Source organism: Molossus molossus, unplaced genomic scaffold (genome assembly GCF_014108415.1).
Source record: "Molossus molossus isolate mMolMol1 unplaced genomic scaffold, mMolMol1.p scaffold_m16_p_3, whole genome shotgun sequence".
Lineage (NCBI taxonomy): Eukaryota > Metazoa > Chordata > Mammalia > Chiroptera > Molossidae > Molossus > Molossus molossus.
Genome location: NW_023425366.1, coordinates 119909332 through 119931122, shown reverse-complemented (window position 1 = coordinate 119931122; position 21791 = coordinate 119909332). Strand labels below are relative to the sequence as shown.

The following is a 21791-nucleotide window of genomic DNA, read 5'->3' as shown; positions in this document are numbered from 1 at the left end:
AGGCAATTAAACCTGTGAGCGACGGATGCACAGAGCCAATCAGACTCCGATTTGCCAAATAGAGTGATTTGGCAGCTGCCAATCCCGTCCGGCGATATCGGAGTCACCGGAAGTCGTAGTTTCTGAAGAGTCGCGACTGAGGCGGCCACTCGGGCCGCGGGAGATCCGGAGAACTACAAGTCCCGATGGGTTCAGCGCAGGAGCACTTCCGGCTCGCGCGTCCCGTCCCTTTGCCAGCCGGCGGCCGTGGGGGTACGATGAAGAGGGAGGGTGGCCCTGCCACTCCCGGGCGGCCGCGGGCGGGTGAGTGTCCGCGCGGCGCGCCCGGCCGGGGGCTCAAGCCTCGGAGCCGCGCGGTGGGGCGGGGGCTTGGTGCTTCGGGGTCCGGCGAGGGGTTAAGCCTTGGGGGGCGGGGCTGAGACGAAACGGGGTCTCCGCTCCTGTCTCTCTCTGCCTGTCAGCTGGCCCGTCTCTCGCTTCATTCTTTCTTTCTTTTTCTCTATTCATTCTTTCTTTTTGTATTTATTGAGCACCGCCGGGGACCCCGGCATCGTTGTAGGCGCCGGGAGCCTGCGGAGAGCATGATCCCAGTTCTCATAGGCTCTTCTGGTATAGGATTTCTCATCCTCGCCACTTTGACACTAAGCGCCAATCGGTCTCTGCTGTGCCTTGTAAGATGTTGAGGCACATCCCTGGTCCACCCAGTAGATACCAGTAACCTACCTTCCTTACCCCACGTTGTAACAACCAAGAAATGTCTCCAGACGTTTTCAAGCGTCTCCTGGGGGACAAAATCCTTCCCATTTAAGAACCAGTGATCTAGGGAGGGGGAGGGGCTGATAATATACAGACAAAATCATTAAGAATGTGGTAGGCACTATGAAAGAAACAGGGCGCTGAGAAAGTACTGAAGGTTCCTTAAAGGCTTAGGGTAGGGTGGGGGGACCCACAGCAAGCAGACTGTCCTAAAAGTTGCTGTTGCTAGAAGAGCATGCCAGGCAGAGGGAGCAAGATGTGCAAAGGCCTGAGGGTGCTGGAGAAGCTGTGTTGAGGCAGGACTTGGCCCTAGTAGGGACCTGAATCTGGCCACCCCACTGTCCCTGACCAGCATGGCCAGCCTGGGCTGCCCACCCCACTGGCTGCAAACCACAGGACCCAGGTGGGCAGGGACTATAGCTATACCTGATCCACAACTCCTCTGAGTGCTTCCCAAGGGAAAGTGGGGGCAGCAGATCCTGGGTGGGTTAGGGAGAGGTTCCCAACTAGCTGGCCTGCCCTCCCATACAGGCTGCTCAGAGAAGGGGTCTGGTGGGGGCTTTCCTAAAGAGGGGCTAGAGCACTGCAGGTTGCTCTCTGGTTCCTTATGAGACACTGAGTGCACCCAAAGGCCTCCTTGGATGTGAAAATCAGTAGACAAAGACTCCTGGGCCCCTCCCTTGGCCTCCCCTGAGGCCCTGGGAACAGGCAGGGTGGGGACTTGGAGGACCTTGAGGGGAGGAAAGCCTTTTCTCACCCTCCCACCCCTACCCAAGTCTCCCCAGCCTGCCCAGTCCAAGGCTTTTCCCAGTTTGGGAGAGGCAATGCCCTCAGGCAGGTGGGGGTTCTTGTCTAGCTGACAACTTTCTGACTGCCTGAAAGCCTCAGGCTGACTATGGGGTGGGCACATCCTCCCAGGACGGCTGGGCTCAGCCTCCCTATAGCTAGGGTTTTGTTCTACAGGGCCGGAAGATACCATAAGGGGAAGATTGTTATTGCAAAATGCAGCCCTTAGGGATCTGGGCTGAGAGCATCTTGCTCAATTCTGAGATGCTTAGCAAGCAGTCCCTGTGTTCAGGGTTGGGCGGGGCACACAGATGGGGGGTGCTGGACTACAGCCCCGGGTCCGCCCACCCTGATCCCTGGCTATGGTTGTAGCTGAACCTCTGTGAACCCGGAAATGGTTCCCTCCCTCCTTACCTGGCTCAGCTTGACTTGTGGGCTAATCTTGTAGGTCCCTCACCAGATTGTGTGTCTGGGCTGTGGGCCTGGCTGCTATTGGCCTCCTGGGACTTCCTAGTGAGCCCAGCATGCCTTTCTGTTTACTGCATTTTATAGCAAGGGACAGGCAGATGCCTGCTTTCTCAGACTGCAGTGAAAGGCGCTTGGGAACGCTGGACCCACAGGGGCTGGCCATGGTCCCAGGGGGAGTGCCTGCTGGGGTTCTGGCCCTGGACCTTGGGCACAGCTCACTGGAGCCATCAGCTAGCCTCTTGGCCCTGAGAGCTTGCAGTAGAGGGAGCATATGGATTGTAAAATGCAGGTCAGTGTCAGCCAGTGACCTCCCTGTGAGTCCCCACCCTTCTTTCTGCTCAGTGGTGCTGAGGCAGGAGCCAAACTTGGGTTTTCTGAGAGCGTGGAGCCTTTCCACCTGCTGGTTGATTCCTGGAGCTCCTACTTAGAGCTGTGTCCTTACCCCAAGCAGGGTGGCCCTCAATATTTCCTGCTTATCGTGCAGACCAGCAGCGGTGCTGGAGGTGAGGTTTCCAGACTGGAACATCCCACATTCACACCTCTGCTAGAGAGCCAAACCCCTCAAGTCACAGCAGGGGGAGCAGTGGACAGGATGGGGAGGCTTTGGCTAAGCTCTCAGGACTCCCTATCTAGCTGTACATGAAGGACAGTCAGAGCACAGGGTGGGGTGGTGCCTGGTGTCAGGGCCAACTGCAGGGCCTGAGATCTGTCCCAATGAGGACTGAGTCATGAAGGCTGGGAGGGTGGCATTACAGGTGGCATTTGAAGGGGCAGATGGGGAGAGAGGGACGAAGAGACAGCAGGGATGGCAGATAGCTCATGAGCACAGTGTGGGACCACAGGACTCAGGAACCAGCCCCTCCCTGCAGACCTGTAGGCTGGGTCAGGGGACTACTGGGTATACCCCAGATCACACTGCATTGCCGTGGTGTATAGGAAGGGAGACATTGCCAGACAGGCCAGGTCAAGAGGGCCTGATGGAGAAAGTGCCAGAACCAGTTGGACTGTGCAGTTGCTCTCCATGCTGTACTTACCTCGAATGGGGGCAGAGAGTGTCTCCCGCCTTCTTCCACAGTGTGGGGGGCTCAGCAGCCTTTCACTTGGAGCCCTTCTCAGGCCTGCGGAGCTTCCAGACAACAGGGTAGATCTCTACCCACCCACCTCCCATAGCACCACTGGGAGCAAAATGAGTCTGGCCTCCCTCCCCATGGGGAACCCAGATTCACGCCTGGGCCTGTGGCTCAACATGGTCAACTCCACCAAAGTAGGGGCAGGTGGGACTTCTGACTACAGCCTGCTGTGAGTCCTGGCAGTAGGAAGAACACTGGAAGAGTGCCTGCTGATAGGGCCATTGGAGGGTGGGCATTGTCTGGCGGTAGAGCAGCTCTTCTGGCTATCCTCAGTCTCTCTAATCTCTTCCTTTTTCTTTCTTTTTTTTGGGGGAGGGGCAGGTATGTGCCCCTAGCGGGAACCGAACCCGGGACTCTCTGATCCGCAGGCCAATGCTCCAACCGCTGAGCCAAACCGGCCTGGGCTAATCTCTTCCCTTTTCTCTGGGCACACCTGGGCCTGGCCATTGCTTCTGGGCCACCCCAGTCCCTCTCCTGAGGGGTGGAGTAGTTGGAGGCCTGGAATGATTCACACTATGCCTTCTCCTTGCCACTAACCCCTGAGATGGGAGTCACACAGTTTGGGGGCAAGGGGACATCCTTTGTTCCAGGGTAGGTGACCTACACAAAGTGAAGAGGCGGCTCCTCTCTCTTGGCTCCTCCTCCCCCTGCCCTGAAAGGGCTTTCTGTATGTGATGAGGCTTGTGAGTAGTTAGGCTTCAGGTACATCACCCAACAGGTTCTCTAGGGCATGGCCAGTGTCTTGCCATCTCTGTCATCATGGCAGGAAATAAACATGTAACGGTCACTCTGTTTGTGCCCAGCCTTGGCCCCAGGGACATTTAGCCCTTGGACCAGAGGAGCAGACAGCATGGGTGGGGGTCTCTCCACCTCTGGGTCAGAGCTGGGTGGGCATTTCTGAAGGGTTAAGCCTTAAGGAAAAGTAAAATTGAGTGGCAGTTGCGTTCCTGCACCCAGGGCCTCCTCCCTCAGACCTGTCATACCTGAGATGGGAGAAAGGGGAAAAGACCGCCCCAGTGGTCCTGCCCTTGTTGGTAGTGTGATGGAGAAAGGCGGAGGTGTGCCCGTGGTGGACTGGTCAGAGCAGGCCTGCCACGTGGAGCAGCCCTGGCCAGCTGACAGGCCTGGCCAGCATCTCTAAAGCCCCCCTTTATGCTCCACCCACAGGGGATGCTGCCGGAGGACCCTAGATGCCTCTCTAGAGCATGAGCTCGGGCAAAAGTGCCTGGTACAACCGCTTCTCTGGGGGACCTACCAGTCTTCCCACCCCAGACATCGCCACCGGGGTAAGTGGCACCCCATGGGTAAAGGTCTGTTCTTTGTGTACACCGCATAGGTCCAGGGTTCCCCCAGTAAAGCTTCCAGAGCAGTCTCCTCCCTACCTGGAGGTCCTGTGGCGGGCTGTGCGTGTGTGTGAGTGGTGTGTCCGTGATGCACACACATGGTGTGTTAGTGTGAAAGTGTGTCATTGCATGTCCATGTGTGTCCATGTCCTCCCTGGAGTCAACAAGTCTCATCAGTTCTCTTTCCAGACCAGAATGGAAACGACCTTTGGGCCCGCCTTTTCAGCTGTCACCACTATCACCAAAGGTGAGCCTGTGAGGCCAGGCCAGCCCAGCTAGGCAGAATCTGGGCACCCCTAACTCTACCAGGGCCTGTGGGGACCTTCTTGGTGGGGTGGGGAGTGGGAGCTGGCACTGGAGAGTGGGCAGCTCAGCTCAGTGCCCCCCACCTCCAGCTAGGCAGGAGTCTGCCGTTTTGCTCCCTATGGCTCTGCTCTTGCCACTGTGTCCTTCTCCCCGCCCCACACCCCAGCATCCTCCTGGTCCTTCTTCCTGATGCCTTGCTCATCACCTCTCCAGGGAGGGCTGTCCCAACTTCCCCGGCACCCCATGCATACCTGTCCATTGTCACAGTGGCCCCTGCTCATTCCTGCCAGGCTCCTTGCCGGCTCCAAGTTTAGGCTTGGGGACAATGCAGACATGGGTAGGGGATAAGAAGTGCTCATGGGGTCCTCTCGTAAGCCTGATCCCGCAACTATGTCTCCAGTGCTATGTGTTCAGGAGGTCATGAAGAATTGGCACATGAGGGTACGGCTTCCTTCCCAAAGTCACGAGGGCAGCAGGCCCTTCCTATCAGGGCCAAGGTCTGTGGGTGGTTTGTTCATTTGCCTTTTTGGCACTTAGACCCTTGTAGGAGCATACCAGCTGCTAATTGGGTGTTTTTGTTTTTGGTACGTACCCCTAGCGGGAACCGAATCCGGGACTCTCTTGTCTGTAGGCCAATGCTCCAACCACTGAGCCAAACTGGCCAGGGCCCAAGTAACTTTCTTAATTCCTCATCTACCTGTAGAGATGACACAGCCTCATCAAGCAGTTGAAAGCTCCCAGACAGTGAATTACAGGCCCATCTTGCCCTTGTCCCACTCCCTGACCCACTTGGTGGTAGGGATGGGTCAGAGTCGGCCACGAACAATTGCCTTGTCTGGCCCCTCTCATTGCAGATGGGTGAGTCCCAGTCACAGGGTAGCCTGTCGAAGTCTGTATCATAAACCCAGGCCTTTGGAACTGGTTGTTGTGACATCTGGGCCTGGCTGGGGCTTGAGGCCAGTGGCAACCATTCCTAGCCTCGGGCTGCTGCCTGCAGGGCTATGTGGCAGGCTCTCTGGCTCCCATATGGACCCCGACCAGTGCTTACTTAGGGCAGCCAGGGCGACAGGCAGTAGGAGGAGGGCATGAGCCTCAGCGGCTTTCTCTGGAGGAAGCCAGGGTGGCCAGTTCCGGATTGTGACGGAGCCAGCAGAGTAGGTGGGGAACGGGTGGCCTTAGAGCACCAAGCAGCCATCTTGGCCTCTCCACATGCCAGCTGAGGAGCATCAGACCTCTCCATGCCTCTGTTTCCTCTAGGTACTGAGGCTACCAGATAACCCGTCTGGCAGAGTTACGTTGAAGGTCAGATAAGACAATGTCCCAGCTCTTGCTGGTGACCTTAGGTATAATCACTCGAGTGTTGGCCTTGAGCCTCAGCTGGGCAAAGTGGCCCCAGGATCTGGCTGGGAGCTGGTTGTAGAGGCCGAGAGATGATCCCTCCCACCATCACTCCCAGGCAGGCTGGGGGTGTCAGGGTTCAGCACTAGGACTGTCCAGGGCAAGCCGAGCCCGGTGGCAAAGCTCCAGGCACTGATTAGACCTGGGGAGGCAACCTGAGCCTCTGCCCTCCCCACCTGCCTCGGGCTGGGGAGGGCTGAGAGCTAGTGATGTCCACAGAGTAGGCTGGGGCTCTCGCTGGAGGCACCAGGCCAGTTCATGCTGTGCCCTGCTCAGGCACTTCCTGGGAATGGATATTTCCGTTACCCCCAGCCCAGCCATGTTGCCCTCAAATCCAGGAGGCAGTGGGAACAAACATGTATGGGCAAGGAAGCTTCATAGAGAGGACTAGCCAGATGTTCAACCCAGTCTCTGCCCCGGCCTGGCCCACTGTCCACCATGGTAAGTCAGGCCTTCCCCTGAGTCCCACACTCATGGCATCCTGGCCCTCTTTTCTTGGCAGCGGATGGGACCAGTACATACAAACAGCATCGCAGGACACCCTCCTCCTCCAGCACCCTTGCCTACTCTCCTCGGGATGAGGAGGATAGCATGGTAGGTCTGGGTCACACTCGTCCCTCCCCACCCCACAGGAGCCACCTGCCATGCCTTCCTTCCCAGGGCCAGGTTCCCAGGAGCAATTGAAGGTGGGATGCTCAGCCTCGAGGAGCCCTTAGCTACAGTTTATAGCGGCAAGTGAGCTGGTGGGACAGAGGGCTAGTGCGTGTGGACACCCTGAGGCCTGAGCACCAAGGCTGGATTGCATGGGAGAGGTAGCCATCCGGGACTGCTGGGCCAGAAGTTATGGTGTTTGGCTCCATCTTGAGTGGGTGGGAGCCACAGAAAGTGCAATCAGATCCCCATTTTTTAAGTCTGTGCTGTCCATGTAGAGGATGAAGGGTGGGTGGCCAGGTAAAGGCAGGAACCCTGGAAAGGGGCTCCTGATGAAGGAGATGGGAAAGGAGGACAGGGTCAGACAGGGTCAGCAGAGGGGACCTGCATGGCCAGTGCTGACTGGGGAAGCCACACAGTCCCCTTATTGCTAGCTCTGCAGATTGAGAAAAGGGTTCAGGGTAGAGTGGAGGCTGGCTGTCGGTGCCCAGGCTATGTGGCTGGGGTCATAGTGGACCCACTCTCTGTCCATTGACGCTCATTGCTGGGCTCTGGGCCTGCTTGGGGAAGCAAGGACTGGTTCAGCTGGGGTGGGGGAGAAACCAGCGTGCTTAAGCCCTCCCACCACTGACCTGTCCTGTGCCCTGCTTTCTGCTTTCCCTTGGTGGTAGCCCCTGACAGACTGTCCTGGTTCTCCCACTATTCCAGCTTCTCAGGACCAAAGGCTTCTGCTCATGCTGGGCTGCTGGGCATTTGTTCCTCATTTAGTAAGAAGAAACAATATTTAAAAAAAAAATTTTTTTTTTGTCCAGCTGGTGTGGCTCAGTGGTTGAGCATTGACCCACGTACCAAGAGGTTGCCGTTCAATTCCCGGTCAGGACACATGCCCAGGTTGTGGGCCCGATCCCCAGTGGGGGGCATGCAGGAGGCGGCCATTCGATGTTCTCTCTCATCGATGTTTCTCTCTCTCCCTCGCTCTCATGTCCTCTCACTCTAAGGTCAATAAAGGAAAAAAATTTTTTTAATTGATGTTAGAGAGGAAGGGAGAGGGAGATAGAAACATCGATGAGAGAGAAACGTCAGTTGGCCACCTCCCACATGCCCCCCACTTGGCATTGGGCACACAACCTGGGCATGTACCCTGACCTGGAATCGAATCGGCGATTTCTTGGTGCATGGGTCGACGCTCAGCCACTGAGCCACACCAGCTGGGTAGAAGAAAACAGTATTTTTAAATACTTGAACAAACACACTCATGTGCCAGGCCTCTTTAAGGACAAGTCACAGAATGTGCCCCACTCCTTCCAGCTCTTCCTGCCTCAGTCTCCACAACCCCTGACGTGCCCACGGGAGTGTGGCTGGGATCAAAAGTCCCACCCTGCCGCTGAGGCCTCCAAGAAGTGAATTTCCTGTGTGTGTGGTTGTGATCCTGGTGCTTGGTGGCTTGAAGGAGGTGGAAATGTGCTGTGAAGGCCCTGAGGCCATGGCCACCTGGGCACCTTCTCTGTTGGCTGCTGGGTCCCTGCATACTGCCCCTCCACCTGCCCTGGGTGGTTGACAGTGCCAGCCCCCTCACTCAGGAAGGCAGGCAGGCAGTGGAGAGCACAGCCAGGCCTGGCCTGGCTTGCTTGGCTGAGCTCCTGTCTGGACCTGCTCTTGCCCTCTGGTTTCCACTGCTGCCCATGGGGATGGTTTGACTCACTTTCTCCGACTTTCTCCTTGTTCCTCATGTGGCATTTCCATTCAGACTCACCACTTGGGACGCTGTGAAGGGAGGTGGACTGGTGAGGGAGGTGCTATCTGTGGGCATACCAGGGACACGGGTCTCTGCTGCCCTCACTTGGAAAAGCTGGCCCCTGGAACTGGCTGGGCCTCTGCAGAGCTGGCACCATCTGGCCAAGCCTCCCTCTGCCTTTGGTGGGTCAAATACCCTGGGCTGGTGGGGAGGGGATGGTTCCCACAGCTCCCACACCCACAGAGGCTCAGAGGCAGCTGGGCCCCAGAGCAGCCGGGACCAGGAGGGGCCTGTGGGGGCAGGAGGTTTGTGGCTCATGAATGAGCTTCTGAGTGTGAGGGAAGGAGTGTGGGAGAAATAGCTCTTGAAGGATCTCTTCTGGAGGGTTCCAGGCCTAGAGGGGAGGAAGGGACAGCCCCCTACCCCAGGATTCCCCCAAATCCTCATCTTTGGTGTCTCTGGCAGAGGCAGGCACCCATGGCTGTCCCTCCTGCACTCAGAAGCCTGGCCAAGGTTCAGTGGGGGTGTCCCTGTCTTCCCTGGGAGCCTCACTTGCCTGGCCCAGTGTCCCCAGCCAGGAGGCCAGGCAGGCAGCTGAGCCTAGCGGGCACCTGGAGCCTCTTCCGGCCAGCCTTCCATTCCCTTCGCTCCAGCAGTCCAGAGCTGCGGCTGCCCTGGGATTGGCTGCTGGAGATGCCCCCTCTGCAGCCCACATTCCCTCACGGGAAGCAGGAAGCAGGCCTAGCGTGTCCTCACAGAATTGAATAGCAGGAAGTCTCTCCATTTACACAAAGAAAGTTGGCAGATGTGAGCGGGAGGCCCAACAGGGCCTGGACCACTGGGCAGAAGGGGGCCTGGGCATAGCACAGGCTCCCATACATACACCACAGCCCCTGTAGCCTGAGTGAGCACCCACTAGGATGGGGTGGCCCTGGGGGGCCCACTGCCCTCAATGTGCACAGGGGCTTGGCCCTGCCCTCCCCCTGGCTGACGGGTGTCTGTCTCCATGCTGCAGCCCCCCATCAGCACCCCACGTCGCTCTGACTCGGCCATCTCCGTTCGTTCCCTGCACTCCGAGTCCAGCATGTCCCTGCGCTCCACGTTCTCGCTGCCTGAGGAGGAGGAGGAACCGGTAGGTGTGGCCACAGGGTGGGCTCAGCACAGAGGACTCTTACTATGCTGTGGCAGTGGTGGGGAGCACTTTCCCCTTGGGCACAATGAGGGGGTGATGGGACCTGGTCAGGGCCCCCCATCTCCTCTTGTCCACATCAGGGACCCCAGGCCAGGTCCCCTAGGCATGTTCTTCACTACTCCCGACCCCAGGGGCTGCCCAGGGACCAGCTTCAGGAACCCGTGTGGGGCTCGCTCTTGTTGCCATCCCAGGTAGAGAGTAGGGGCTGGCTGCCAAGGGCACAGCTGGAGGAGTCCTCCCTGCTTGGGCTTCCTCAAGTTCAGGCCTAGCCCTGGGCCTCAACAGGCTTTTCTTGGGACACTCTCCAGTTGTGGAGACCCTGAGAGGGCAGCCCAGGACTATGGGGGAGGGGCTGGGTCCCCCCCACCCACGTCAGCACCCCTGGGCTCACCTACACCTGCCCTGCCTGGTTTTAGGAGCCACTGGTATTTGCCGAGCAGCTCTCGGTGAAGCTGTGCTGCCAGCTCTGCTGCACTGTGTTCAAGGACCCTGTGATCACCACGTGTGGGGTGAGGCTGCCTGTCCCCTCCTGACCTGTGCACCACCTTAGGGCCGGATGGGCTGCCAGCCCCATCCATGTGGGACCTGGGCCTTGGTTACCGGTGTGGTCTGGCTGCCCAGCAGGTGCCCTCTGCAGTGGGCACGGGGTAGGGGTGACTGTAGCTGTGCCTCACCACTACCCATTGTCTCCACAGCATACCTTCTGTCGAAGATGTGCCTTGAAGTCAGGTAGGGCCCTTTCAGACCTAGGCCTGGCCACCTTGTTCCCCAGCTGAGGGGGGAGGCCCTTCCAGGGAGGTCCCAGCCCAGGCCTAGCACTGATCATGTCCCTGGCTGCACGGCAGCTTCTCCCAGTCCTGCTCAAAGTGTTTATGCTGCGGGTGGTGGCAGCCCCTGGTGCACTGGAGCCAGACTCAAGACACTGACAAGCAGAGCAATATGGCCCACAACTTGGGGCTTCCCAGGCTCTGCACCTGCTCTCCCAGGTGGAGGCCACCCTCAGTGTCAAGGCTTTTGGCTCGAAGTCTCGAGCCTTAGCATCCAGGCACGCTTGCCAGGCCCAGGGCTGGGTCCCCTCCTGCTCTGTCCCCAGCCCTCTTGGCCTTGTCCCACACTTTCAGGTCAGCTGAGAGGCCTCCAGTCACTCAGCAGTCATTTTTGTGGCGCCATGCACCCCTTCCTATTCTGGGCACCTCAGAAGGGCAGGTAGATGGGTAGATTAAGTCCCTGACAGAGGCTCAGCCCACCAGTTGAGGGAGCAGGTTCCAGGCCACTTACCAAGTACAGAGGGAACAGTCTCCCCTCTGCATAGCCTGGCCACTACCCTGGCAGAGCTGTCAGGGGAGGGTCTGGCTGAGCGGGCCATGGGGTCAGCATGCCCTCCCCTCCAGAGAAGTGTCCTGTGGACAATGCCAAGCTGACGGTGGTGGTGAACAACATTGCTGTGGCCGAGCAGATCGGGGAGCTTTCCATCCACTGCAAGCATGGCTGTCGGGCAGCAGGGGTCGGGAAGCCCACTGTCTTTGAGGTGGACCCCCGAGGGTGCCCCTTCACCATTAAGCTCAGTGCCCGGAAGTAAGTGTCCCTCCTTGGCCCCCAGCTTCCCACTGATCAGAGGTGCTAAAAACGGTGCCTCTGGGGACTCAGCTGTTCTGTGTCTTGCCTCCCACAGGGATCACGAGAGCAGCTGTGACTACAGGCCTGTGCGGTGCCCTAACAACCCCAGCTGCCCACCCCTTCTCAAGATGAACCTAGAGGCCCACCTCAAGGAGTGTGAGCACATCAAGTGTCCCCACTCCAAGTACGGGTGAGTGGGCGGGGGTGGGCTTAAGAGGGTTGTCCTGGGGCAGGGGCGAGTGGGCAGGAGGGTGGGCCTGGGCTATCATTCACAGTCCTCCTTCAGCAAACCTTTGTTGAGATCCACCTGTGTGTCAGGCACTGGGGAGACAGCTGGGGTCCCTGGGGAGATGGACCTTAGCAAGAGCTACACCGTGGACTATGTAATTACAAATCGAGGTACAGATGCTGTGAAGGAGAGACCAGAGCCCCATGGGAACACAGAGGGGTCAGAGTGGTTGGGGAGTTGGGAGTGGTCAGGGAAGGCATAAGATGAGAACTAACGAATGTGTGGGCATGAGCCAGGCAAAGACCCGGGCAAGGGCTTCCAACAGCTGGGCCAGCGGGGGTGGACTTGAGCAAATGGCCAGAGTTGAAAGCAGAAGGGAGATGGAGTGGGAAGAGACAGGCTGGTGAGGGGTGTGGAGGAACGCTTGAAGAACTTTGAGCAGGAGTAGAGTGATTGGATATCCCTCGGAAAGTGGCTTGCTGGGTGCTGAGTGCTGGCTGCTAGTGGGGGCAGGATAGATGGGTGGGCATGCAGGTGTGGAGAGGATGGTGGCCCATCTGGGGTGCAGTGGGCACAAAAGTGGGATTTGTGAGAGATTCTTAGGGTTGGGGAGGCAGAGATAAGAGTCATAATAGGTGAGCAAGGGGGCAGGCAGCCATCCTGTCCCTCTAGGTGCACATTCATCGGGAACCAGGACACGTATGAGACGCACCTGGAGACCTGCCGCTTTGAGGGCCTGAAGGAGTTTCTGCAGCAGACAGATGACCGCTTCCACGAGATGCACGTGGCGCTGGCCCAGAAGGATCAGGAGATCGCCTTCCTGCGCTCCATGCTAGGCAAGCTCTCAGAGAAGATTGACCAGCTAGAGAAGAGCCTGGAGCTCAAGTTCGGTGAGATTCCAGCCCAGAAGGGGTGAGGGTGCAGCTCCTCCTCCTGGTCCCTGACACCCTCTGCCCTGCCACTCAGATGTCCTGGATGAAAACCAGAGCAAGCTGAGCGAGGACCTCATGGAGTTCCGGAGGGACGCATCCATGTTGAACGTGAGCAGGCGAGAGACAGATGCAGGGGATGTGGGGGACACAGGACTGTCCTGGTTGGGCGCCAGCAGGAGGCTTACCCTGCTCAGGATTAGGTGTCTATGCTGGGGAAGGCTGCTGCTGCACCTGCCCTGCCCCAGCCAAGCCCAGGCTGGCGGGCAGGGACACTGTGGAGCTACAGCCACCATGCTGTTCATTCTTGGCCTTACAGGATGAGTTGTCCCACATCAATGCACGGCTGAACATGGGCATCCTAGGATGTGAGTATGGGCCCACTGCTGTTCCCACCACTGTCCTAAGGCCTCCCCAGGTCCCTCACCAGCTCCTCCTGTCTCTGCAGCCTATGACCCGCAGCAGATCTTCAAGTGCAAAGGAACCTTTGTGGGCCACCAGGGCCCCGTCTGGTGTCTCTGTGTCTACTCCATGGGGGACTTGCTCTTCAGCGGTTCCTCTGACAAGACCATCAAGGTGGGTGGGATCCTGCCTAGGTGGGCTCTGCAGCTTAGCAGGGTGAAGGGTGGGTACTGCCCATGGGTGGGTATTCCTCTCATAGGTGGGGCTCTCTCCCTGAGGATGGCTTGCTTCCTCATTCCCACCACCCCTGGCATCTGACTGATCTTGCTGGGACCCATCTTGACCCTGGTCTCTGCAGGTTTGGGACACATGTACTACTTATAAGTGCCAGAAGACGCTAGAGGGCCATGACGGCATTGTGTTGGCACTCTGCATCCAGGGGTGAGTGCAAGCGTGTGTGTATCCACTGACCACAGGAGTCCACATGGAGCCGGGGACATGAGACCCCATGCTGCTTCCCCATGGATTGTGAGCTCAAGCCTGTATAGCCACATGTCCACATGTGACTGTACCTGCCCCTCCTGTGAGGCACTCGTGACCTTGAGCAGGCGGCGCCTCGGCTGGTAGCATGTGGTCCCTCCATCTCTCAGGACTGAGGTGGGACATCACAGAGTAGAGGCAGGAGCTCAGCTATCTCTGACCTGGGCACAGCTTGGGAACAGGACCACAGAGCACCTGGTCCAGCCACCTCCTTGACCCTCTTCTAGACCTTCCCTGCTGTCTTGTGTTAGGAGGTTTTATGTTGTGGGCATGAGTGAGTTACAGAGGGATTTTCGATCACAGAAAGTAGCTTGACTGCCAGCAGCGCTAACTGGGTAATTAATTACCTCCCAGCTTCTCTGTCAGATATTTGCCATGCAGGCACCAGGGTTTGGGCCTCCACTTCCAACATCCCTTCACTGAGACTAGGCTTAAGGAAGCAGCAGTGGCCTTGGCATTGCCCCGAGCTGCTGATTCCTGGTGGCCAGCGCTATCTCAGCCTGCAGGGCCCTGTCAGTGAGGACAATGCCTTCTGCCCTGACTCCTTAGCTTTGCTTCCCCAGGTGCAAGCTCTACAGCGGCTCAGCAGACTGCACCATCATTGTGAGTGGGGCCTGCGGGAGGGGCCATGCTGCACATCAGTATCTGGGAGCCCCAGGCACACCCTACCACTGGGGCCTGGGCTCAGGGAAGCAGGGCTGGTGCCTGAGGCTTTTGGTCCTCCCACCCACCAGGTGTGGGATATCCAGAACCTGCAGAAGGTGAACACGATCCGGGCCCACGATAACCCGGTGTGCACACTGGTCTCCTCGCACAACATGCTCTTCAGTGGCTCCCTGAAGGCCATCAAGGTCAGGCAAGGCATTGTGCGTGCATGTGCCAGGCACTGGGGTGCTGAATGCCTGGCCACCCAGCCTGTGCTCACAGCCGTTCCCACAGGTCTGGGACATTGTGGGCACTGAGCTGAAGCTGAAGAAGGAGCTAACAGGCCTCAACCACTGGGTGCGGGCCCTGGTGGCTGCCCAGAGCTACCTGTACAGTGGCTCCTACCAGACAATCAAGGTACCTCTTTGCCACACTCCTGGTGGCAGGGCCCCTCCCTGTACCAGCACTGTCCTGCCCCCTTCCCATCGGGGCACGAAGACCCTCACACACATCCTGGGTGGTGGGTGGGCTGCCCACGGTGTCTGAGCCCGAGGCCCTGGGGGTGAGGCACCTGGCCTGAGATCAAGTGGCCTTTGCTTACCCATAGATCTGGGATATCCGGACCCTCGATTGCATCCATGTCCTACAGACATCTGGTGGCAGTGTATACTCTATTGCCGTGACAAATCACCACATTGTCTGTGGCACCTACGAGAACCTCATCCACGTAAGGGTGGTATAAGGGTGGACACCTAGGAGCAAGGCCTGACTCTGGCTCCCTGTCCTCTCCCATCTGTGTCTCTGACCTACCTGTGCTATCACCTCAGGTGTGGGACATTGAGTCCAAGGAGCAGGTGCGGACCCTGACAGGCCACGTTGGTACTGTGTATGCCCTGGCGGTCATCTCAACACCAGACCAGACCAAAGTCTTCAGTGCATCCTATGATCGGTCTCTCAGGGTCTGTGCTGGCCTGGTAGCAGTGGGAGGCTCGGGGTCGGTGGCCTGACCCAGGTGGGCCTCATGTCTCATGTGTCCCCAGGTCTGGAGTATGGACAACATGATCTGCACACAGACCCTGCTGCGTCACCAGGGCAGTGTAACTGCACTGGCTGTGTCCCGGGGCCGGCTCTTCTCAGGGGCTGTGGACAGCACTGTGAAGGTCAGTGCCTTGGCTGGACCATCCAAAGGGGCTGGCTGCACATGTAGAGCAATGGGTTGGGGGTGAGGAGCCAGCAGCCCTGGGGAGGTGACAGTGTAGGGCAGGTATGAATGGCAGGTGATGTTGGGGCAGGATGGCCAAAGAGGCATCTGAAACAGAGCCCTTTCTCTGCAGGTTTGGACTTGCTGACAAGATCCAGGCCAGGTCTTGGCTTCTTCTGGGCCTACCATAGGCCTGTCCGAGCCAGGCTGGCCACCTGAGTGGTCTCAGGAGTCTCTGCCTACCCATTTTTGGATAGGTGGGCAGGCTGACCTGGCCAGGCAGTGCCCTCCTGATCCTGCACCGGGCGAGCCTCCCTCTGTTTGGCTCTGTCATCGTTGCTGCCAGGACAGTACCCAGACCCTCCCTCTACACTCCAGGTATAATGCTCACCCAGTCCACCTTCCATCCCCATTCCTGATGGACTATGGGGCCCTTTTTACTTACCTTTTCTATTGTTTTTAGACTATACATAGATTTGATTATTTCTTGATTGAAATAAAAGCTGCACAGACTGTGGCTGTGAGTGGGGATGGTCCTGGGATGAGGGAGAGGCTGCCCAAGAATACTGGTGTGCCCAGGCACCAGCAGCAGTGGAAGGGAATCTGGGGAGGGGCCACACAAAGGGTTCCTATTGTCTGTTGACCCCAGGATATAGCCCTCTCAGCGACTTCCCCTCCCTGTCAGGAACAGGCGAGGTCCGCCCCCCACACCACCACCACCATTCTCCCAACACACACCACCAAAAAGTGAGCCAGGCCATTTTTTGCTGTTTATTGACAGCTATAGTACCTCCCTGCCCAGACCCCCTCCCCACCTGCTGGAGCCCCAGCCTGGGCCACCCACTAAGGAGAGGTCAGGTAGATAACCAGGTGCCTCCACTAGGGGAAGCATCACCACGTGACAACTGGAAGGGGTCTCACATGCCCAGACGCCACCTTGGCTGACCCCCTCCACCCACCTGCATCACAATCGCTGGTTTTTGGCATTTTTTAAAATTTTTTTAAAGAAATGTCAAAGTTGTGTCCAACACACGTGGATCAGCAAACACAATAGAGGAGGCCAGTCAGTACTTTTGGAGGGGTTGAGGGAGAGGAGAGAGAGAGAGTGAGAACAACCACACGACACAGTCTTGGACCATGAGCAGAAGCATCTGTGGGAATTCAGATAGGGGTGGGCTGGCTGCCTGCTCTGGGCCTGGGGAGGGAGGGTCAGGCACACCATCACACATACCACACGCAGCCTGGCATGCACACCCTGCACCCACTGCTGTCATCTGGCTGACCTGCCACTTCACGCTGTGTGCACAGCTCCCTCAAGACCCAGGCAGACCTTCACAGCAGCACCCCTTCCCCCCAATGGGGAGGAAGCCCTCCCCCCATCTCCACGGTATGGAGGACACAGCCCAGCAGCAAGGCACATCCTTCGAGTTCTTCAGACACAAAGAAGTTGGGAGAGAGAGCAGAGGGAGGCCCTGGTGGAGCACAGACCTTTCCCTAGACCCCAGCCTACTGTTTGTGCTACTGGACCAGGGGTCTGGCCACTCCTGGATAGAAGAAAGGATGGATAGGGGCCAGAGCCTCTAAGAGCATTTGTCTCAAGCTAGACTCCAGTGTCCTTGCAGTTGGTAAATGGTTTTTCTATAGAATCAATAATATTTTTCTTTCTTTAAATATATATTCGTTAAAGTTATACCTTTTTGTTTCTCTAGGGAAATCTGCCTCAGCTCATTCCCGATAAATTAATACTCTCGATAGCTTATATTCTGTGGGGTAGAGTGGGGCAGGGGTCCTGACCCCAGCCCCTTGTGCTGTGCCAGAACAGCTGGCAGAGGTTCCCAATGGGCAGTTCTGTGCTGGGCATAGGCCTGTGCTTTGCCACTGATTGGGGAGGGGGCTACAGTATTTGCCCCCCCTCCCACTACCTCCCAGGGTGGGCCCAGCATGGACTCAGGGCAGGGGTGCTAATGGCTGCCCCTCCTCTACACACAGCAGAGCCTGGTGGTGGGTGGGCAGATGGCCCAGCAGTTATTGCACAGGGAGCAGCAGACAGGGACGGGCACCCACAAGGCAGCAGCATCTGTCCAGAGCCCTTTGGTCCCTAGGCCTGGCAGTCTTCCAAGCTGGGCATCCTGCCTGGGCCCAGGGGGCAGGAGTTGTGCTTGTGCAGAGACTGGCCAGCACGACCCGCCCCCGCCTCGTGGCTCTAGCAGGCTGTCCCCTGCACCTCAGCCTCCCACCTTGCCCACTTGCGCCGAGCCCAGAGGTGCCCATCCTGAGGTAAAGGTCAGTGTGCAGCCGGAGCCCAGGCAGCATGGGTGGGCCCAACGTGGGCCCCATCATTCCAGCATGGCGTCCAGTTGGTCCGCCAGATCATCAAACATGCTGCCGATGTCGTCCAAGATACTGCCAGTGCTCTTCTCCGTGGCGGAGGGGCTGGGGGTGAGCGCCGTGTGAGTAGAGCAGAGCAGGGTGGGGCCAGCCAAAAAGGCCAAGCCCCACTCCTACATAGGCCAAACTCTCCATTCAATCAGCAGCGTGTGGGCGTGGCCATCTGAAAGCCACGCCCCACGACCTACCCCGCCCCACCCTCGACTCGAGCGGAGAACCGCAGCCTCAGAATGTAAATAATGGGGTGGCGTGAAAACCCTGCCCATGCCGGGACCCACCCTGCTCTGTAAGGTGTGGGTCTGTACGAAACCATGCCCTCGAGGCATCGGTTATGCCCCTCCTTGCAGGACTCAGCCCTACCCCGTAGCTACATCTTCAGGAGTGCACTAACCCGGGAGGCACACAGACGCCCCACACCCCACGCCAGACCCCCGCCCCACACCTACCGCAGGCCCTGTGCATCCTCCTGCCGGATCTTCTCTTCCACTGCTTGCAGCGCCGCTGCCAGGCACGCGCTAGTCTCCTCCAGCTTCTGCCGGGCGCTGTCCCCAAGCAAGGCGCCCTCGGACGGGACAGAGGGCCCGGCGGCGGCGGCAGCGGCGGCGGCGGCGGCGGCGGCGGCGCGCGGCGGCTTGGCGGGCACGTGCAGCGCGGGTGCGCCCGGAGACGGGGGCTTGGCGGGGCTGGCGCTCAGCGAGGGCGGCGTGCTGGCTGGCTTGGCGAGGGCAATGGGGGCCTGGCGCGCCGGTGAGGGCGTGGGCGACGGGTTGGCGCTGCCTGACTGCAGTCCCGCCGCGGCCTTGGCCGGCTTGGGTGCCGTGGGCGGTGGCGGAGGCTTGGGAGACACGGGCGGCGGTGTGCCATGGGCACACTTCACCTCTGCGGGGAGAAGGAGACTCGCACCGCTGTAGGAGGTCGCGCTGTGCGTACGCTGCCCATTCTTGCACTAGCCCTACCGCAGCACTCCGCCTCGCACCCAGGAGTGGAGATATGGCCCTCAATACTGCAGCCCTGCTCCCGCAGCCCTCCACTGCCCCTCCCACCCCAGCCTCCAGCTGCGGACTGGGGACGCGGGCAAGCCTGGTCACAACACTGCTTCCAGATCCCTCCCTATCCACCCTCCCACCTTATCCCCTCCAGGTGTAGCCCTTCGGTTGCTTAACTGCCACAGGGCCTTTGCACCCCGGTTCCTTTTGCCCGAAAGCCTCTCCTCTCTCTCCTTTGCTGGGGTCACTCTCCAGCTGGATCAGAGTCCTCCCTGACCCAGCATTGTGTGCCTGTCTTCCCTCCACAGGTGCTACTATTAGTGGGTTTCTTTGCCTCCTTCACTAAGTAACTTGAGGATCAGCTACTCTCCTCCTGGCTCTGGGTTGGCAGAGCTGTCCCATAGGTGGATGGATGAGATACTCTGAGGACACTTTCCCACCTCACTCCACCCGGCTGCCATCATATCCAAGAAGAGAAAAACCCTTCAGACCACGGAGTGGTGAAATGGGGTGGCGGCTCTTCCCCAGCTGGCTCCCTCACCTACCTGGGCTGCCAGGACCTGGTAACGGCACCTTCTTGGAGGCAGGTGAGGGTGACCCCTGGATCTTGGGCACTGGCTGAGCCAGGACAGGCTTGGGCGAGACAGGTGGCTTGGCTGGCTTCCGGGCATCACTGTCAGGTGGGGGCAGCGGGGGCAAGTGCATCAGGTCGGAGGGCGAAGACTCAGCAGGTGGGGGTGGAGGGGGCAGCTCCAGGGGTCCAGCTTGCTCAGAACCCAGTCTGCGGCGTACAGTGCCTGTACCATTCTGGTACACAGACAGTGATGGGGGTGGCTCCGGACCTGCCTCCCGTTCCTTGGCCTTGGGCCGTCGCTTGACTGTGTCGGACTCAGTCAAGATGAACTTGACATTCTCCTGCTGGCTCTGCTTGGCTCGGATGCGCCTCTTCAGTGTGGCACTGGCTTCCACCCGGGCCAAGGGAGGGCCTTCCCCACTCGCCTCTCCCTTGGCTGGACCTCGAAGCCGCTGCCGGCTAGTGCCATCCTCCACAAAGTGGCCATGATCTGCAGGCCCCACTGGTTCCCCAGGCCCCCGGCGGGCAGTGGCCAGAAGTCCTGTGACAGGCCCACTGAGCGTGCGGCGCCGATTCACCACCTCTCCATCAGGCCCAATAGCCTCCTTGTGCTTCACAGAGGCTAATACTGTCGCCACCCGACCTGGCTCCGGACTGTCAGGGCGAGGTGTGGGGTGGCCCTCAGGGGGCCTACGGGCTGCCCGGCCCCCACCCCCAATGGAGGACAGTTCTAGCATGGCTGCGATGCTCTTCACACTGCCAGCACTGCCTGTGTCCACACTGCCAGCCAGGTCACTAGCCCGCCGGCGCTGTGCCCGGACCCCCAGTTGGCCATCCTCAGTCCCCGCTCCCTTGGTCTCAGCATCAGGTGCTGACTCATCAGCCAGGTTGGCACTGGCCATGGCTGAGCTAGAGCGCTTGGGTGGAGGTGGTGGGGGCCCCTTTTTTCGGGGCCGCACAGCAAAGGACTGGCTGCGGTTGACATTCTTGTCAGCACCGGCAGGTGCCCGTACTGAGTGGCTGCGCCCTACACGCCGCTGGACTGTGGCATAGGGCCCCGCAGCAGCTGGCACCAGCAGCTCATCCCGCTCTGGCTCGCTGTCAGATGCTGCATAGCGATTCAGGCTGTGGGCACGCTTCTTGGGCCGCCCAGGCTCCACGTCGACCTCAGGGGGCAGACACAGCATGGGCACAGGCGTAGGTGCAGGGGCAGATGCAGGCCCAGGAGCAGCTGGCCCTGCCTCGCTCTCCACAGGCTGGGGCAGCACATAGGCAAAGCCACGGTGTGTGGGTGACTGAGGCAGTGAGCGGGGCGACATGGGTCGCTCCATTGGTGGCAGCAGCTGTGGGGTTGGTTTCACCTTGGCTGTGGCTGGGGCTGGACCATGAGGTCCCCCCAGAGCCTGGGGGGAACCTGGCCGAGCTTTAGTGGGAGTCTGGGGGGGTGTGAAGGGGCTGGCACCTTGTGGAAGGACCTGCCGAGGCTTGCCGGGCACTGGGGGCACACTGGCCCGTTTGATGCTGTGGCTGTGGCGGCTGGGCCGAGCCTCCTTAGGTGGAGTACCAGGGGCTGGTCCCTCATCTAGTAGGTACTCCTGACTTCGTGACATAGGGCTGCCAGGCCCAGGGAACCCGTCACCCAGCAGTTCCTGAGAGCTGCTTATGTGCCGTGCCCGCCCACCCAGGCTGGGCTCCTGACGCAGGGAGGCCCTTGGGGTCGGTGGCAGGTGGTTGGAGGGCTTCTCAGCAGCAGCAGGGGTGGCAGCCCCTTCTGCCGGACCAGTCATGGCAGCCTGCAGTTCACCACTGAGCTCGCTGTCCTGGAAGGTGGTCATCTTCGGAGACTGGCAGTCAGCTGGGGCAGGCTCAGGTGGGGGCGGTGACTCAATGGCCATCACTTCAAGGGACTGCGGCGCCTTCTGGCGCAGAGGTCCCCCCTCATACTTGGCATACTCGGCCTTCTGCAGCTCTGCCAGTTTCCTCACTGCCAGCATCAGCTTCTTCTGGTGTCCTGAATGGGGCATAGGGCAGGTCAGGCCATGGAGGGTGGCAAGGACCGGGAAGTGGTGGGGGCTGGGGCCTCACCCAGCTTGGTGATTCCAATCTCCTGCAGGTCCTCCCAGGTGATGTCAGTGATAAAGTCGATGTTCTCATAGCCATTGTCCACCAGCACCTTATAGTACTGGGCCAGACCGATCATGGACAGCCACACAGCCAGGTTAGCCTACGGAGCAGGGGACACAGAGGGCAGCCGGAGCTGGCTACCCACAGCCTGCCGACTACTCAGAGCTGCTGGGGGAGGGGCACTAGCCCAGCCCGGTACAGACATAGAGAACAAACCGACAGAGGTGTCAGCTTTGAAGACAGCACAGCCTCAGCAGGAGCCCAAGGCCAGCTCACGTACATGTGCAAACACACACAAACATACACACACAAAGCGACCCTTTCTTCCGGATACCATTTGGGGGAAGAACACACTTGCTCACCTGCCCAGGCAACCATGGGGACAGCACCA

The 21791-nt window shown here is 59.2% G+C and overlaps 2 protein-coding genes across 6 annotated transcripts in view; one reads left to right on the top strand and one right to left on the bottom strand.

Moving 5' to 3' along the window:
- Window positions 1-29: 29 nt before the first annotated feature.
- TRAF7 (TNF receptor associated factor 7) lies at window positions 30-17538 on the top strand. 5 transcript variants are annotated; one of them, XM_036278562.1, is made up of 21 exons: window positions 30-303; window positions 4308-4426; window positions 4661-4730; window positions 6690-6781; window positions 9589-9705; window positions 10182-10274; window positions 10461-10494; window positions 11157-11340; window positions 11438-11566; window positions 12284-12501; window positions 12578-12651; window positions 12860-12908; window positions 12989-13116; window positions 13301-13383; window positions 14046-14085; window positions 14217-14333; window positions 14422-14544; window positions 14735-14854; window positions 14955-15086; window positions 15168-15287; window positions 15462-17538. In XM_036278562.1, the coding sequence occupies exons 2-21, from the start codon at window positions 4346-4348 to the stop codon at window positions 15474-15476; spliced, it is 2019 nt and encodes a 672-aa protein (XP_036134455.1). In that variant the 5' UTR covers window positions 30-303; window positions 4308-4345; the 3' UTR covers window positions 15477-17538. The 5 variants fall into 5 exon arrangements, with proteins under 5 accessions (XP_036134455.1, XP_036134454.1, XP_036134453.1 ...); XM_036278561.1 differs by having other exon boundaries at window positions 31-252; window positions 11438-11572; XM_036278560.1 differs by having other exon boundaries at window positions 31-303; window positions 11438-11572.
- CASKIN1 (CASK interacting protein 1) overlaps window positions 17525-21791 on the bottom strand; it is a 16373-nt gene continuing 12106 nt past the window's right edge. Inside the window, exons 17-20 of the mRNA XM_036278566.1 lie at window positions 21362-21500; window positions 19248-21287; window positions 18163-18595; window positions 17525-17761 (exon numbers count right to left, since the gene is read on the bottom strand). Coding sequence (XP_036134459.1) covers window positions 17665-17761; window positions 18163-18595; window positions 19248-21287; window positions 21362-21500 — 2709 coding nt within the window. The 3' untranslated portion in view covers window positions 17525-17664. The remainder of the gene's footprint in view (window positions 17762-18162; window positions 18596-19247; window positions 21288-21361; window positions 21501-21791) is intronic.

Coding starts and splice junctions, on each gene's coding strand:
- TRAF7 (XM_036278561.1), top strand. CDS start 4,346: ATGAGCTCGGGCAAAAGTGCCTGGTACAACCGCTTCTCTGGGGGACCT. Junction 4,731..6,689: donor TGTCACCACTATCACCAAAG/GTGAGCCTGTGA, acceptor TTTTCTTGGCAG/CGGATGGGACCAGTACATAC. Junction 10,495..11,156: donor AAGATGTGCCTTGAAGTCAG/GTAGGGCCCTTT, acceptor CCTCCCCTCCAG/AGAAGTGTCCTGTGGACAAT.